Source organism: Bradysia coprophila (assembly GCF_014529535.1).
Source record: "Bradysia coprophila strain Holo2 chromosome IV unlocalized genomic scaffold, BU_Bcop_v1 contig_81, whole genome shotgun sequence".
Classification (NCBI taxonomy): Eukaryota; Metazoa; Arthropoda; class Insecta; order Diptera; family Sciaridae; genus Bradysia; species Bradysia coprophila.
The window spans coordinates 3568554-3586168 of NW_023503375.1; the positions used below are offsets into that span (position 1 = coordinate 3568554).

General features: G+C 38.6%; 4 protein-coding genes across 5 annotated transcripts; 2 read left to right on the forward strand and 2 right to left on the reverse strand.

Moving 5' to 3' along the window:
* Positions 1-799: 799 nt before the first annotated feature.
* Positions 800-1893, reverse strand: LOC119072498 (transcription termination factor 4, mitochondrial). The gene is made up of 3 exons (XM_037177741.1): positions 1720-1893; positions 1358-1646; positions 800-1296 (listed from the first exon to the last, which is right to left on the reverse strand). The coding sequence occupies exons 1-3, from the start codon at positions 1870-1872 to the stop codon at positions 839-841; spliced, it is 900 nt and encodes a 299-aa protein (XP_037033636.1). The 5' UTR covers positions 1873-1893; the 3' UTR covers positions 800-838.
* Positions 1894-3907: 2014 nt separating this feature from the next.
* Positions 3908-6731, forward strand: LOC119072494 (maltase A3-like). Of its 2 annotated transcripts, XM_037177735.1 has the most exons (10): positions 3908-4202; positions 4322-4991; positions 5054-5087; positions 5150-5403; positions 5463-5661; positions 5725-5870; positions 5935-6003; positions 6060-6296; positions 6359-6499; positions 6562-6731. In XM_037177735.1, exons 2-10 carry the CDS (start codon positions 4366-4368, stop codon positions 6668-6670), a joined length of 1815 nt encoding a protein of 604 aa, XP_037033630.1. In that variant the 5' UTR covers positions 3908-4202; positions 4322-4365; the 3' UTR covers positions 6671-6731. The 2 variants fall into 2 exon arrangements, with proteins under 2 accessions (XP_037033630.1, XP_037033629.1); XM_037177734.1 differs by having other exon boundaries at positions 3908-4991.
* A 92-nt stretch (positions 6732-6823) lies between these two features.
* Positions 6824-7926, reverse strand: LOC119072501 (signal peptidase complex subunit 2). Its single transcript, XM_037177743.1, has 4 exons — positions 7776-7926; positions 7400-7599; positions 7184-7336; positions 6824-7112 (listed from the first exon to the last, which is right to left on the reverse strand). The coding sequence occupies exons 1-4, from the start codon at positions 7821-7823 to the stop codon at positions 6932-6934; spliced, it is 582 nt and encodes a 193-aa protein (XP_037033638.1). The 5' UTR covers positions 7824-7926; the 3' UTR covers positions 6824-6931.
* Positions 7927-11729: 3803 nt separating this feature from the next.
* LOC119072500 (protein D1-like) lies at positions 11730-12644 on the forward strand. Its single transcript, XM_037177742.1, has 2 exons — positions 11730-12214; positions 12293-12644. The coding sequence occupies exons 1-2, from the start codon at positions 11744-11746 to the stop codon at positions 12578-12580; spliced, it is 759 nt and encodes a 252-aa protein (XP_037033637.1). The 5' UTR covers positions 11730-11743; the 3' UTR covers positions 12581-12644.
* The last annotated feature ends 4971 nt before the right edge of the window (positions 12645-17615 follow it).

Consider the following 17615-nt stretch of genomic DNA (forward strand, 5'->3'; position numbering starts at 1 on the left):
AAATGTAGATTAGATTGTCTGCTACAATGAAAACATATTTTGGAAACTATGGCAAGACGAAAAGGGAAACTATGGCAAGAAGAAGAGGAAAACTATGGCAAGAATAAGAGGGATTTTACAAAGTAGAATTTTTAACAAGATTTATTGGTTGTCTTGACTTTATGGAACATATTCTATAAGAGGCAAGTAGGGTCTTATTGGGTTTAAAATTCATCCATACTGAGATATTTGCAGTTGAAGTTTTCAACCGAAAAAAGACTGAAAACTTACACTTTTCTTACAGAAATTTCTCGAGGTACACGAAACGTACATAGTACAACGTATCGTGTGGGGTGTCATTAGAAAGGTAATTGAATTTGCTTTTAGGGCAAATAGGGTATTATGGGGATGCATCTACGATGGAAAAGATGCATATACATCCACACTACACAAGACCATATTTGGCCCAAAAGCACATTCAATTACCTTTCCAATGTCACCTCACACGACCCTCTACGGCTCGTGTAACTGGGGAAATTTTTGTAAGAAAAGTGCAAGTTTTCGGTTTTTGATTTTTGAAAGAGGTTTTGGCTTCTACGTTTGAATACCTTTCTGGTCATATATAAAAATTCCACTGGAAAATGCGTCCAAATGAGTCTGTTTTTCAAAAAAAATCCGTCTTCCGAAAATACTCACCAGTATTACCATCATGCGTTTCGACACGTATTCGTTGGAATTGACCTCATCTACAATCCTTAAATCCTTGCTGAAAGGCTCGAGGTATAAACATTCTCCGTTGCCACGATTTAAACAAAATAACCAGAGTTACCACTACGCCACCTCCAACCTTTTATTGAATTCATTCTTCGTGTTCTTCATCTACATTCTTTTCGTGTCTATGCTTTTCCCTTTGGTACAACTCTCGAAACGTTTCAAATTCCTCAACGGTGACGCCGCACGTTTTCGTCGCGAATTCCCGGTCTGTACAGTCAAAGATGCTGCTCGTTTTCGGATTTTTACTCGGCTGCAACGCACTGACTTTGGGATTCTTTGGCTTGAACAGGCCCAGCCGATCCAGGAATACGTGACGCAATTTGATCTCGTCCAATGAATAGCTGAATGCTGACGATTTGGACGCTTGTGTTTCGTCCAGTCTCATCACTTGCGTCATATAATCCATCTTTGCCTTAGTGCACTGTTCGGTTTCTGCTAACACATTGGGCGATGCACAGAGAATTCGGAAAATATTTATTTCGGTCTTTGCGAGCCATTTCAAAAATGACATCTTTTCCCTCAGCAGAGCGATATTGTTGAATTCTGAAAACAGCCGAAGCAAATCGTTAGGATGTCATTAATTCCGACAAGTCCGTCACGTTACCTAAATATTCCGGATTTTTTTCGACCAATTCAAAAATCAATTTCGATTCAAAATTCGTGCACCGCAGACATTCAATACTTTGAACAAGTTTTTCCGGTGAACGTCTTAGCAGTTGCGGTCGTTTTCCTACGATTGTCATGAAACTGGCTATGTTGAAGCCTTGTCCGGTGAGTGTCTCAAACGTTTGTTGCCATTGGTTTCGGGTGAAATTTTTGAGTTGAGGCCTCTTTTCGATTGCATCGTCGATTAGTTTCGCTGGAAATTCATTTGTCTTACGAGCGGTAGCCGTCTTGAAATGGGACAAAAATATGATCACAACAGACATAATGTAGATTGGGTCTTGTTTTGAAAATTGAATTTACCGCCGGTGGAACTGTTGTAGATAGACATGCCGAGAATGACCGGTTAAACTTAATTGCGTTCAGAAGCATTCGATGCATCATTATCAATTTTTCCACGATAGGAAACTCTTTATTGCAAAGGTTTTTGGTTATAAACAATGCATTCCGAAGCATTGACTACTCGTTTGACATATTTGACACTTTAGTACAATTCTATTTTTCTATATTTCTACCATTTCCACATTCTACTACATTGTGGAATTTAGCGATTAAATTTGAAAATTTCTTTGGTAGTCGTGAAAACTTGTCATTTCTGGTGGTTTCACCAAAGCCCGACCCGATCCACACAGAAAAATTCAGGTATAGGTCAATCCCGAAAGTAACAGTTCTGGTTCATGTCAGATTCAGGCCGAACTAATTCAGGTTTGAGTGAACCCGAAATCGAAAATTTTAGTGTTAGATCGAACCAATACTCTCTCTAGCAACCAAACTCTCAGCTCTCTGTGTCAAATTCAAATTTGCATTCTACAAAAACTATTCTACATTTTGACTGACTACGCTGTAATTTACATGTAGATTCCAAAGGTTACTTGACACTTTCACCACTTTAAGAGCGCTCATTCCTTGGCAAATTTTTAGCCTACATTTGTGCGCAAAAATATTAGTTTTTTGATGATTTCTCTGAAAATCATTTGTTAGGAAAGTAAATTTTCGATAACATTGTCCATGAAAATATTGTTCGGTGAAATGACAGAAGTGACCGACTTCCCGACAACGTCAATCATTGAGAGTACTGTGAAATCCACGATCTATAAAAGTAGTTTCTTTGCTAGAGAGAGTATTGGTCGAGCCCGAAATCTTTGTTCAGGCTCGGAACCAAATCCGATTCGGGTCAACCTGAGTTGAAACAGAACAACCCGAAACCGATCCGAGCCTTAGTATCGTAGTCGTTAAGACTAAATAAAAGTCTAAGGCTACCTTTTAGGCGTTCTTACCGTATCTTACAACGTTAAAATCTAAACTACTGTTAGAGAATAAACCAAACGGAAATTTCAATGCTATTCTCTCTGTCGTCAATTCATTATCCATACTTTATCATGTGAAACTGAGAGGTACGCACTCTATTTTTGTTAACCTGATTTCCCAGATAAACCATTGGTTAATCGGGATTAACAAAAGATTCGGGAACTGATTGGCTCAGTGGTAACGTACTGGCCTTCCACCAAGAAAGTCCGGGTTCAATCTCGGTGAGTGCAAATTTTGTATAGGATTTTTCCTCAATGTGTAACATGAAAGTAACGTTCCTAAGCGTACCCAAGCCTAATATTCTGGGCAGTTGAGGTGTTTGGTGCCCTCAATGAAACGTACATAGATGAATGACATGAACAAATATCTGAAGTCTAACTTTAGGCGCAGAATATAATCAACACCAGACGAGAAAATCCTAAAAGCTTTGCTAACCTATAGGCATGGTTCGGAATAACCACCTCCCCACTCGCCCGAGTTGTGTTTCATTCATGGCTAAATATCCCTCATTGGAGGCTTACATCCAGCAGTGGATAATAAAGGCAACAAATATAACCAAAGATTCACCATGATCAACGTGATTCACCAAAGGTTAGTCAGAGTGATTACCCCCTCGTTTGAGACCAAAATTACGACGCTCAATAATAGTGCCGTCGATATAAACGAAAAAAGATTTCATAAATTTGTGATGTCTTCTTTTGTCGTTTCACGGCTAATCGCTTAATTTGGTCGCATTGGGTGATCCTATCAACCTCAAGCTCAAGAACATTTTTTCACTTTTATATTTTTTCAATTTTTCATTCCTTCATTCTCTTTCATTCTCATTAAACTGAATGCAAAACTAACGTGTGATTAACAATTTCTGAACGGTTAAGATGATCCTTTAGTTCAGCAATTCACATCAGGCTGATTTTGTTATCTTCAATTTGTATTTTATTCAATGAATCGAAGATAACTTGCAATATCGCAAGAAAGGAGAAATGGTCTTAGGGCACTTACCAATGCAACAGTTTCTATACAATGTATATAAGTACATTCACGAACACCACCAAAAAATTCGAATTGAGATGAAGTGGCGCATTAAATCAAAATGACAATTGTTCATCTACTCTACATTAAGTCATGTAAGCTAATTATAGAGAATGAAAGTAGCCAGCATCGCTGCTTTCTCTGTTCTCTGTATATTAGACTGTAGTTGACTTTTGTGAATGAAATTTTAAAAGTAAAATCGCCCGGTTATTGTTTCGGGTAATTGTCTTACAATTCTGACTCGTTCATTGTTTACCAAATAATCTACTTTCCGAGATAAGTAATTTCTTTTTGCAATTGGTGTCGTATGTTGACGTCACGTTAAAATATACAATCACCAACGAACCGCTACAGATAACTGTATGTAAGGTTCTGGTTCAAATCAACAATTCAAAACAACGAAACTCATCGAACGATATACACACCGTACACAAAGCGAAAAGATAAAGGTCAGTCATCTAAACTAATTGCGAACTACAACGGAAATACCACTTAAGTGCACTTTGAATAGTTGCGTGTTGTGTATATAAATCATATTCCTCAAAATTGATAAATCAATAAATTAAAGCTGATGAAATAAGTAGACGGTGGAACGTTTAAACGAGACTCAACATGGGACTGAAACTGTTGATCTTCATGATCGGATTTTGCTCTTATGGTATTGCCGACAACTCTAATTCGCTATTTTACTTCCCAAGTGATGGGCAGTCGGATAGTGACTGGTGGCAAAGAGCCTCATTCTATCAAATCTACCCAAGATCATTTCAAGACAGCAACGGTGATGGAATCGGTGACTTAAATGGAATAACTCAGCGCCTGGGTTATCTCAAAGAAATCGGGATTAAAGCGACATGGTTGTCGCCCATATTCAAATCCCCGATGGCGGATTTCGGGTATGACGTCGCCGATTTTTATTCCATCCAACCGGAATACGGAACGATGAACGATTTTGATAGATTAGTTCGTAAGGCACAAGAGATCGATTTGAAAATCATATTGGACTTCGTACCGAATCATTCCAGCGATGAGAACGTATGGTTTCGGAATTCGGTGAATCGGGTCAAGGGATTTGAAGATTTCTACGTCTGGCATCCGGGATTCGAGGATCCAAATAATTCGTCAGCGCGACTGCCACCGAATAACTGGATCAGTGTGTTTCAGAAAAGTGCCTGGCAATACAACGACAAAAGAGGGGAATTCTATTTGCATCAGTTTACCGTTAAGCAACCGGACTTGAAGTAAATATGAAAATTTTAGCCTTAAACAGTTCTAACGGTTCTAACCCAATGTACATCCCAAGTTATCGCAATCCTTCGGTCGTCAAAGAAATGAAGGTAAAGTAACACCCATCAGTAAACGCTTTAGGGAAATGTTTCACATCAGAAACTTCTTTCAGAATGTCCTTCGATTCTGGTTGGATCGTGGCGTATCGGGTTTCCGAATTGATGCCGTGCCTCACATATTTGAAATTGATAAAGACGCAAACGGAAACTATCCAGATGAACCTCTCAGTGGCAACACAGACGACCCGAATGATTGGAACTATTTGAACCACATTTATACCAAAGACATGCCAGAAACCATCGACATGATTTATCAATGGCGCGAAGTACTCGACAATCACAAAAAGAAGCATGGTGGGGAGTCCAGGTAACGTACACACATTTCCAATGGTTCAGGAAGAAGTTGTGAACAATATTCCGTTTCAGAGTCATGCTGACCGAATCGTACTCACCCATCGATATCGTTATGAAGTATTACGGTGATGGCAAACGAGAAGGATCTCACATTCCGTTCAATTTCCTCCTGATCGAACAACTCAACAAAGACTCCAATGCCAACGATTACAAATCAACCATCGATTATTGGATGAAGAACATGCCACCAAACAGAACACCAAATTGGGTGGTAAAGCACACGCACATCCAGGATGTTGTCATTGAACGCATTTTAAAGTCACATAAAATTTAGATAGGAAACCATGACCAGAATCGGGTAGCTAGTAGATTTGGAACCGACAGGATCGACATGATCAACATGATTCTATTGACACTACCCGGAGTGAGCATAACGTACAACGGCGAAGAGCTTGGAATGGTTGACGTATGGATTTCATGGTAACGTATTCACTAAATAGCCACTCTTGACTCCCACGATAAATCTAAATTCTTTGTCCCGCAGGAATGACACGGTTGACCCAGCTGCCTGCAATACCAATCCATCTGTATACGAGAAATTCTCCAGAGATCCGTAATATGAGTTCGAGACTGTTAAGGCAAATTTCATCACTCACGCTCAAATTTCAGTGAACGCACACCGTTCCAATGGGACACCACCGCCAATGCCGGATTTTCAACAAATTCAAAGACATGGCTACCAGTCGCGACGAACTACAAAGATGTTAACGTGGAGGTGGAAATGACAAAGCCGAAGAGTCATCTGAATGTCTACATGACGTTGATGCGTGCCAGATCAACTCGAACCATGAAGTACGGCAAGATGCTGACCGAAGTTTTTAACGGGAACGTTTTGGTTATTTTGAGGTTGGTATGAAACGGAAGGGAATGTTTGAAGATAATTGACTGACGATCCCGTTCCAACCCAGGCAATTGAGCGGTGACGATAGCTACATCACAGTGGCTAATATTGGCGACACAACAGAGACAATAGATCTGAGTAATACAAGCAAATTACCGGATTCCTTGCAATACTACAGCGTGAGTGTTTCGTCAGATCATCATCCTGGGTAAATTACTGGTCCGATCATTCGAATTTCAACAAAAAATAATTTCACAAATTACGTTACAGGGAGACGGTTAGCAGTCGAAATATTGTCCTAAAGCCGAAGGAATCTTTCGTACTGAAAACCAACGTTGAATCGCACGGTTACGAATACTTTAAATATGTCGTGGATTAGGAGTGAATCTTAGTGAATTTTAGCAGTGACATGACCCATTAAATCGGCTTAGTAATATTTATCACTTGGCCTTTTGCTTCGTATGCACCACGCACGGCCGATGATTTTTTTTTTCGCGTTGCAAAACGAAATTAACTCCAAAAATCCGTCCAATTGGAACAATCAAAATGAATTTTTTTAATTGGAATAAGTACGAACGTACAGAACACTCAAGCAATTGCATATAGATCCCAGTCCGGTGAGCTTACATTCAACACAATTCTATTTATCCTTTTTGCCGGCATTCAATGAATTGTACAGCCGACCGACCTCGTTCGCAATCAAATTCTCCAACACCACCCCATTGTTGTCGATGTAACTCGCACACGATTTGGTTATTGAAGCAGCCCGAATTCCCTTGTTATCTTTGAGTGTCAGTATGAGCGTGTATTGGTCGTCATACCTTTTTGTGGAATGGAAATCGGAATAAGTTTTTGGCGCTGCTGGTTGTTTGGACAAATGAGAAAATCTTACTTTTTCATCTCGGAACTGGCCTGCCACGTCTTCGTCACCGAACCGTCTTTTTGGTATGCCACAGCGAAGATTCCCTTCTCTTTGAACGTTGTGTACAATGTGAGTATTCCCATCAGTACGAAATATGAACCAACGCAGGCGATTAGAACAGTTCTGCAATCAAGCGAATTGAGCATAATGGTCGAATATGGATAACATTGTCAATGAGTGGTATACCTAGATTCAGGGAACGGATGCAAGTGATCCCAGGCTAAGGCCACCAATGCAATTCCAACAGCTAAGCCGCATATAACTAAACGACCGTCGACCAATGCAAAGCTTTCGGCACAATTCGGTCGATCGAGTAGAGCACTTTTTACGGCATCATCAATAGCATGCTTGACCGCCGACCCATCCCATTTATTTATCTTCACTTCCTGCGAAAGTTAATCGAAAGAAAATTTGAATTAAAAATGATTCTGGAAATGCATTCAGATTTTTTTGCATGACGTGTCCATTGTGTATGGATGTGTTCAAAGTTGGGTTAACAAACAATGCAGCGTTAAGTATAGTACGCTGAATTTATGGCATTTATCGTATTCAGTTCACTCACTTCTGTTTCTTTTGAATTTTTGTCATCTTTTTTGGATTTTGAAGACATAATTAGTTTAATCGGAAAAACGATTTGTGTACACACGGCAAAGCTAACTCTCGCAAACGCTATCGTTGAGCGAATAATATTTTTGACAGTCAAATGTCACATTCTATTTTGAAAGGTTTCATCTGATCTGCATGCGGCCAGAATACTTTCAAAATTTGGGCGGCAGATTTTATCGATACGACGCAACGCACTGCAAACGAAGTAGCAGAGCAGAATTTAAATAAGCTCGACGAATTAGTGAGATTTTCTCATATAAAGTAAGTTTTTAATGTTGGTATGACGCCACTGCGTTTCCCAAAATAAGGGACCAAATGATCGTTGAAAAATATGTTCTGGTGCTTTGTTTGCGTTGCCTTCTTGGCTTTTCGTCAAATATTTCCAGTTCGGCTTTTCATGTGAATTTTTGCAAGGTTCTAAAAGAACAGGTTAAGACAACTCTGAGTTGATCATGAAGGCGGTGACACACAAATTGCGTCAGCGGTTACAAAGTTTACAAGAAAAAAGCAACTAAAAAAAACCAAAATTCCGAATTTTCCTAAAAAAACATTTTCTTCGTGTTGATTTCACACACAGTCTGAGTGCGTTTATTAATTTAGGTGTCACCTGACTTCGTAGCTGTCTTCAAGGCTGTATACTTTGGGGAGGTCACGCAGACCGCCATTTTATTAGATACGCGGGAACACACCACTTCTGATGACTTTACATATACAAAAAATTCACCACATCATTAAGACGACGAGAATCATCAGGGTAGGTGAATTTTTGTTTGAAAATGGCCATTTTATCATCAACTGTGGTGTGTAACCCGCGTATCTGTATCTGCGTGACCTCCCCGAAGTATACAGCCTTGGCTGTCTTAACCTGTTCTTTGAGAACCTTGTACGAATATGTAAACATCTTGTATGGACAGCACAATCATAGCCATCTATACATCCATGTCTATGAGTAGAGTACAATTGAAGAGGCATCGATCCCAATTAAAGTAAAAACCAGGTATGGTCTGTTCATACAAACCGGAGGACATGGCGATTTCATATAAACAAACTCACCTCTCATGAGAGGTGAGTTTCTTTATATGAAATCGCTATGTCCTTCGCTCCATACAAAGTTTGACATTCGACCATACCTTGTGTTGAAGTTCATTGATGTCCTCCGCTACATACAAAGTTTGACATTTGACCATACATTGTGTTGACGTTCATTGATCGATGCTTTACTGAAAAGCATACATTTAGGCGTTTTTCAATTACTGGATCTTAGTTTACTTTTAATGATATTTTTCCAGCAGAATCCTTTATTAAAAATATAGAACCACGAACGTAACCACAAATGTGTTAGCTTTCAACAGAAAATAGATTTGGTTGCAGCAGTTTGACAAGCCTTGAGAAAACAGAACAATTTATGAAAATTTTGATAAGAGTGATGAACCTTTTGAAAATTTGTAGCCTATATTTCAGAGGAAAAATATTCGGTTTTTGATGATTTCTCCTGTGCAGATTGTGTAAATTTATGTAATGTCTGCACAGGTTTCTCCAAGTGAGTAAAGTTATAACTCACAAACCAATTTTTACTTTTTCAAAAAAAGATTTTGGTTCAGAGAAATAATCAAAACAACGAAAAAAAATTCGCCCAAATGTAGGCTACAAATTTGCAAAGGGTCCATTGGTCTTAAACTGCTGACTTTTCACGGAGCTGGTCAAACAACTAAAACCAAAATTAATTTTTATTTAATATTCGTGGTCGTTATTGCACAAATTCAGCCTACAATTTGAGCTAAGCATCGATGCCTTTCAAACGCACGGAAGGTAATTTGGAAGTATTTTGCTCTTCACTTCGGACTTGTTTTTTCATAAGACCGAAGGTACAATACCAGCAATGAGAATAGATTCACGGGTGTTTGGTGCTTGCAAAATAAGTGGAAGGCTCGTTCGCTTTACATAGATGTGGGTAATAGATCGAATTTAGTATGCTTCGTGGTCAACCGCTGTGACGGAGAGATTTATGGATTAACTCACTATATACCTTCTTCTCCTACACTGCGCTTTGTAAAAAAAACAACTAAATTTTGCATTTTAGTGTCAATAAGAAATCCCTTGATCTTCCATCCCATACACATTTTGCTGAACTAAAGCGACGAGTAAAAGACGTTAACAAAATTGCACGGACACATATCCCATTAAAAACATTTTATTATATTAATAACAATTCAATCCTAATTTTCATATACTTCACCTTCATTTCTCGTTATTCTCGATATGGCATCACGGTGAGCTTGAAAATGCCCATACCTGATATGTCGTGCACATAACATTTTTAGCCCCGTACGAAGTACTGGGGGCTTATAAGATTAATATGCCGTTTGTAACACGTCGAATTGGAAGCAGACAGTAAGGGCAAAGCATTTGGTTATGTTCATAGATGACGAATCCGCAATAAAAAAAATGTCCGCCCGTCCGTCCGTCCGTCCGTCCGTGACCCCTCTAGCTAGAGTAAATCACAACCTTTTTTCAAAATTCTTTTTTTCCCCGATTGGTATCGACAAAAGTAAGGTCAAGTTCGAAAATGGGCATGGTAGGGTCGGCCCCTCCAGAGCTAGGGCCCTATAGGTGTTTTTCAGTCTTTCGACGATATCTACCGAAATACGCACGCAATAGCTGCTTGTGATATATCAAATGAAAGGTATTGACGAGTAGAACAAAGTTGCTGAACATTGTTTTTGGGTAAGATGTAACGTGGGCTTGTTGGGAGGGCTCAAAGGTCGTTACTCGGCCCTAAGTGTTTTTTGCACATAAATCGAGTAAATCTCATCCGATTTTGCTAGATTTAGTTTTTTATGGAAGGTAATTGAATACCGAAAAGAACGTGGCGAAAAAAGTTTCAAATTTGGGCCCTTGGACTAAGGCCGCTACTCGGCCCTAAGTGTTTTTTGCACATAAATCGAGTAAATCTCATCCGATTTTGCTAGTTTTAGTTTTTTATGGAAGGTAATTGAATACCGAAAAGAACGTGACGAAAAATTTTTTAAATTAGGGCCCTTGGACTAAGGCCGCTACTCGGCCCTAAGTGTTTTTTGCACATAAATCGAGTAAATCTCATCCGATTTTGCTAGTTTTTGTTTCATTTGAGAGATAATTGAATGCCGAATAGAATGATGGCAAAAAAAAGTTTCAAATTTGGGCCCTTGCACTAAGGCCGCTACTCGGCCCTAAGTGCTTTTTGCACATAAATCGAGTAAATCTCAACCGATTTTGCTAGTTTCTTTTGAGAGGTAATTGAATACCCAATGGAAAGTTGGCAAAAAATTTTGGGTTTCTAAAATAATGTCGTAAATTGTTGGTTTTAAGAGGTACTTCGTACGGGCTTTCGTAATTGCGCTATGCGCAATTTTAAAAATGAACACTTTCAGTAAATTTGACAATTCCCAACTTGACTTGCATTTTGGTAACAGACGCATTAGAGGGTTGTAGACGTATTAGGGTTCCGGGCTTATTAGGGCTACGGACGTATTATGGTTGCGGACGAAATAGGATTACGGGTTGTACGGGGCTAAGTCGCAGCAAACGCTCCGACTGTTCTGATGCCTTGTTTTTATTGATATTAGTAGAGGGCAGCGCCGTGATTAAGAACCAAATATCGAGTGTACGGCAAAACTTTAAGGTAGACAAATTTTTCTTGGTCTGGGACCTAGGTAAATTTTTTTTTCTCTAAATTTGTATTGCTGAGTTACCCTAGAGTCTCACCTTTCCAATGATACCGAGCATGCTGTGTTTCAACATGGACAAGCAACTCTCTTACGGACTTAAGGGCTAGCTCAAGCCCTCTACTAATTAAAAAATTAAAAAAAATTCATGTGCACGACATATCAGGTATAGACATTTCCAAGCTCACCGTGGTATAATGTATCTCGTTTGAGACATGAAATGCTTTCATCAATCCGATTAAAACGAAACACATACGTAGACAGTCAGAATACGGTCATTGTCGACGACGATCTTCAGTACTTTATGCGACATCAACCAGTGAAGATGTTTCGTGCTATCGTTTTTATTTCGTTTTTTATTTGTTCGGCATATAGTGCCACAACGGACATAAAACCGTCGCCGATTAATCCATTAGTAACGGACATAAAACAACCGCCGGTTCCATCAGTTAAAGCCACAGTGACCAATACACTATGGACGGATATTGGTTTGAAGGAGCCATCGGCACTGATCAAGGTCGAATACAAAAATAACGGCAAAGTGACGGCTGTGACGCCCGGTGCTATTGTGGAAAAGATAATAGCTGGACCGGCTCCGAAGCTAGTTTGGCAATTGGAAAAGAATGCTAAGTACACAGTGGCTATGATCGATCCAGATGCACCTTCTCGCAAAGAGCCCACTAGAAGATCTGTAAGTTTGACGACATCACCATGCAGAAGTGATGAGCAACGATCGACTCAATGACTTCTTTTTATTTATTTTATAAAGTGGCTCCATTGGTTGGCGGTGAACCTCGATAAAAATACCATTCCACACGACAACACTCTCGCCCATTATAAAGGACCAACGCCACCGAAGGGAAGCGGTCATCACCGTTACATTTTCTTGGTGTTCAAACAAACAAAGGATTTTGATAGCAAGGTTCAAAATGAGATTCGTAACAAATACAAGGACAACGCAGGCGCTCGTGGTGGATTTAATGTGAAAGAGTTTGCCCAACAACATGGTTTAGGTGACGCCGTTGCGTTCAATTACTTTGAAACAGAAACAAAATGAAAAACAAAAGTGTTAATGAGCAAACAAACTTTTAAAATTGAGTAATAATAAATATTGATTTTGCGAAAACAAATCCATTTCAACTCGCTGTTTGACGATGATACATCAACAACACATGAAAACGAACAAGCAAATGTTTGAATTCAATAAACTGGTTCTTCTCATTAATGATGCGCTTACGAAACAAGAGAAAACAGTATTCACAAAAGTATTACCTAAACGCAAAAGACAATCGTCAGAAAAGCGAGTGAATAAAATCGTGTACCTATAGGAAGTTTTTTACTTTTCGTTATGAGTCTGTTTTAACAATCGCACCAAAAAAAGTTCGTTTTACTCTGGAGATTCTTTGGATCATTAGGTAAAGTAATTGAGATGAGTTCATTTCGTTCTTTCCACTCCACTCTCGATATAATTATCGAAAGTAATACATGAACAACTAGCGAATCCCGTTCGCATTATGGCTAATCAATATCAGCGGCCGTACTAAACACACATTGTTAGCAAACGCCTAAAATACTGTTCCTTCTATTCATTTTATTCCATACTTCAGAGTTTGTTTTTGGGAAAGTTAATTTTGAATATTCAAAAAAAAACTAATGAAAAGCTTCGCCTGATTCCTAAAATTTTTCAGAAAATTCGTAGAAAAAACAATGCCATACCCCCAACGAATGCTTTATTATACAACAATTTTCCAATTATATTGTAAATACATACCTCAGATCAAATACATACTTCAGATCCCAACAAAAATCTCTTCGAGAAAAGTGTGACGCAATCTTTGAAGTACAATTTCTAAAATGAATGATATCGTTAGAGTTGACACTTTCATCTTCGTTACGCAAAAATTAAATTTTACACCCAATTTTACCAAAAAAATCTGCGTCGCATGTGGCAGATAAATTTTCTTGCTGAACATCTGCCACTTTGAGACGCAGATTTTTTTGGGTAAAATTTTGGTTGTTTCCAGTCAAATTTTTTTTTGGTAAAAATTATTTGGCAGATGATGAGAAAAACCCGCTTGTTTGAACTAAAATTGGATGTAAAATTTAATTTTTGCGTAACGAAGATGAAAGCATCAACTCTAACGATATCATTCATTTTAGAAATTGCACTTCAAAGACTGCGACACACTTTTCTCGAAGAGATTTTTGTTGGGATATCAGTCGTTTTAGAAGTGTAGTCAACACTGCTTTTTATAACAGTTTATAACAGAAATTCGAAAATTTGACGAAATTGGAAAATTTGACGAAAATCAAAAATTTGACGAAAATCGAAAATTTGACAAAATTCGAAAATTTTACGAAAATCGAAAATTTGACGAAATTCGAAAATTTAACGAAAATTGGACGAAATTCGAAAATTTGACGAAGAAAGTAATTCTCTATATGCCACCATTCAAGAAATATCTCCAAAACCCCAATTGACCCACCCATTTCCAACTTTCGACATTTTTCACATATGCCCTCTGTTCTACTCGTAAAACTCTGAGACTTTGCCGAAGAAAGTAACTCTCTATCTGCCACCATTCACAAAATAACTCTAAAACCCTAATTGAACCACCCATTTCCAACTTTCGACCGTTTTCACATATGCCCCTCTGTTCTACTAGTAAAATTCTGAGACTTTGCCGAAGAAAGTAACTCTCTATCTCTCATAACCCAAAAAATATTAGTCCTTTCATCCTACGATCGAGTAGTTCAAAATTTGGTCACTCTAATCACTCTAGCTCAAACGAATCTGCCCCGATTTTTTTATTTATTTTTTTGTTCGAATCGGACACCTTTCATTTGATGGGTCGCACGCCTCTGTAGGTTTCAATACAGCTTAGCTACAGCCGAAAACGCGTTCCCGACCCTCGAAAACCACACTCAGAAACCACTTCGAGGCCAATAAAACGAAATTCTGGTTTTTCCTGGGGTAATGGCGTATCACATTTTCATTTTTATGTCCACCCTGAGGTTCCTGCAAAATTTCATGGAGATTGGCTGACTAGTTTCCGAGATCGACCGTCGATAGATAGATAGATAGATAGAAACATACGGTGTCGGGGAATCTCGCGCCGTGCGAAATTACTACTCAAGAGTTGTATTTTCGCGCCCATACATTTTTTTGATCTGCAGTACTTTTGAAAATGTGTTATTGGAAGTCAGCGCGAACTATATAATTCGGCGCGAATTCCATTTATGATGGTTTTAGGCAAACTAAAAGTTGGAAATGGGTGCGAACTCGATTTAGAACATTTTCAGAGGAGCTGAAAGTTGGAAATGGGTGCGAACTCGATTTACAGCATTTTCAAAGGAACTGAAAGTTGGAAATGGGTGCGAACTCGATTTAGAGCACTTTTGGAAAAACTGAAAGTTGGAAATGGGTGCGAACTCGATTTAGAGCATTTTCAGAGGAGCTGAAAGTTGGAAATGGGTGCGAACTCGATTTAGAGCACTTTTGGAAAAACTGAAAGTTGGAAGTGGGTGCGAACTCGATTTACAGCATTTTCAAAGGAACTGAAAGTTGGAAATGGGTGCGAACTCGATTTAGAGCAGTTTTGGAAAAACTGAAAATTGGAAATGGGTGCGAACACGATTTAGAGCATTTTCAGAGACGTTTTGAAAAGAACAGATCATTTTGAATTTTTTTTTCAAAGGCGTTTCGGAATGAACAGATCATTTTGAAACGTTAAAGGCGTTCCGGAATGAACAGATCATTTTGAAACGTTTTTTCAGAGGCGTTTCAAAACGAACAGATCATTTTGAAACGTTTTTTCAAAGGCGCTTAGAAATGAACAGATCATTTTGAAACGTTAACAGATCATTTCGGAATGAACAGATCATTTTGAAACGTTTTTTCAAAGGCTTTCCGGAACGAACAGATTATTTTGAAACGTTTTTTCAAAGGCGTTTCGGAATGAACAGATCATTTTGAAACGTTTATTCAAAGGCGTTTTGAAAAGAACAGATGATTTTGAAACGTACTTTCAAATGCGTTTCGGAATGAACAGATCATTTTGAAACGTTTTTAGGCGTTTCGGAATGAACACATCATTTTGAAACGTTTTTTCAAAGGTCTTTCGGAATGAACAGATCGGGTATATAGAAGAGAAATAGGCAAGTTAAGCTTAGTCCCAAACGTACTGCGAGGTCTTTATTTGTATCGCAGGAGATTATCAATATTCTCAATTTATAATTGGCACTCGTTGTACTGAGTTTTAAAGAGCAGAAGATAAGTTAGCATGAATACAAGAAAAAAGTCAAATTAAAGTTAATTGGATACATCCGCTAAGATGGAGATAATTTTGTAACCCACGCTGTGTAATCTTCTATAGATTAGTATGCCCATTTGTTTTTTGATAGCGATAGCGAAATTAATATAAATACTTCTGCTAGAGCCTCTGCTTTACTTCAGTCGTGTCTTCCTTTCATATCGAATAATAATAATAATAAATAACAATATGTTGAACATTGTACCAATATCAGCTCTTGTTCTTATAAATGTTTTGTTCATAAACTGTTCTCCTGCCGTGCATTATAACGCAACTTCAGTGAAAAGATTGCCCGACGACCAACTGATATCTGGCTCCAATTTGACTGACTTTCCAGATATTCCAGAATTTCCGACGTTGTGGCCTTTAGGAGAATTCAATGGCAAATTGTATCTCATGGGCAGAACTTTGGTCAATTTCGCGAGAGCATCAACCGATTGCGCAATGTTGGGTTTCACTTTGGCGAAAGCGAATCAAGAAGAACTGAACTTTCTTTTTTCCGTTACTACACCGGAAGATGACTTTGCATGGCTCGGAGGACACGTTCACAAGTCATTGAGTTCGTTTCGATGGACAATGGACAATTCAGAAATAGTGAAGGACATTCCTTTAAACTTTGGCACCATATCGCCAAGTCTAAGGTTGACTCTGGACAGATATCCAACTAATTCAGGTCTTAGAGTATTTTCGACCGACACCCTGCACTACTATATATGTATGTTGTAAAAAACTATATAAAGGATGTTCAGGTGGTGAATTTGTAGAAAAAAATTTACAAATAAAAATTATTTGAAATATATTCGAGACTCTCTAATGTGTTCGTTATTCATAAGCAGCTTTATTTCGTTGAAGTTCTCGTATCAGTCCTCAAGTCATAAACATCATTTTAGCCGTCAATTTGTGATAGTAAAATTGAAGTGAGAATGGTTACAGTTTGGTTATCGAATAAATGTTGAAGAAGCTTAAATGAGGAATGCTGTACGTTGCTGAGGAAGCATGTTATCCGATTTTTTTTTTAAGTTTCGATACAACAAACACGGTGGGGCTGAACGATCTTTAAATAAACATGTCGACTTCCATCTCGGTTCTTTTCATAGCTGAGTTAGGGGAGGCGTGTACTATCCAACGGCACATGTTGCGGGCGCAACCGCTGAGCCGTTTCTGAGAACTAGGAATATCGTCGCCTGGCTCCGCGGAAGTTGCTGGACCAGTGTTTGAAACTGGAATCGGTAGAGGGACAAATTCTAAGAACAACCATGTAAAAATTATTGCTTGGTTAAGCTTCGGAAGTATCTCCTTTTGAGTTTACCACAGTGTTTTGATCATGAGCAGCGAGTAAGATATATAAGAGACTAGTTTTTATACCTTATTCTGTAGAGCTTTAAATTGTTGCATTACGATTTTGGTCAACTCAGCAGCAATGGCATCCGGATTCTCTGACTGAATTTCCTCTTTGTGCTCTTTGAACCAATACATAAACAACTTAACTGGTGGTGGAGTGGACACCTGAGACAGGACCAAGCATCAAATCAGCTTTTTTTGTTAGTGAAAATAAATTGTTGATTTAAAGTGACCGAATTTTGGGCTTGATTTCCAATGTCAATGTCATAATTGGAGAAATCCTTGTTCAACGAACCTTCGGTGTTCGACTCATTCGTCAATATGGGTACAGTCCGTTCAAAGATTACTTAACCCAAGTAATTTCAGTACTTATCGAATTAAAAAGTTTTGGGAAAGCTGTCGAAAATTGCTCGGTATGATAAGGAGACTGTTATACAC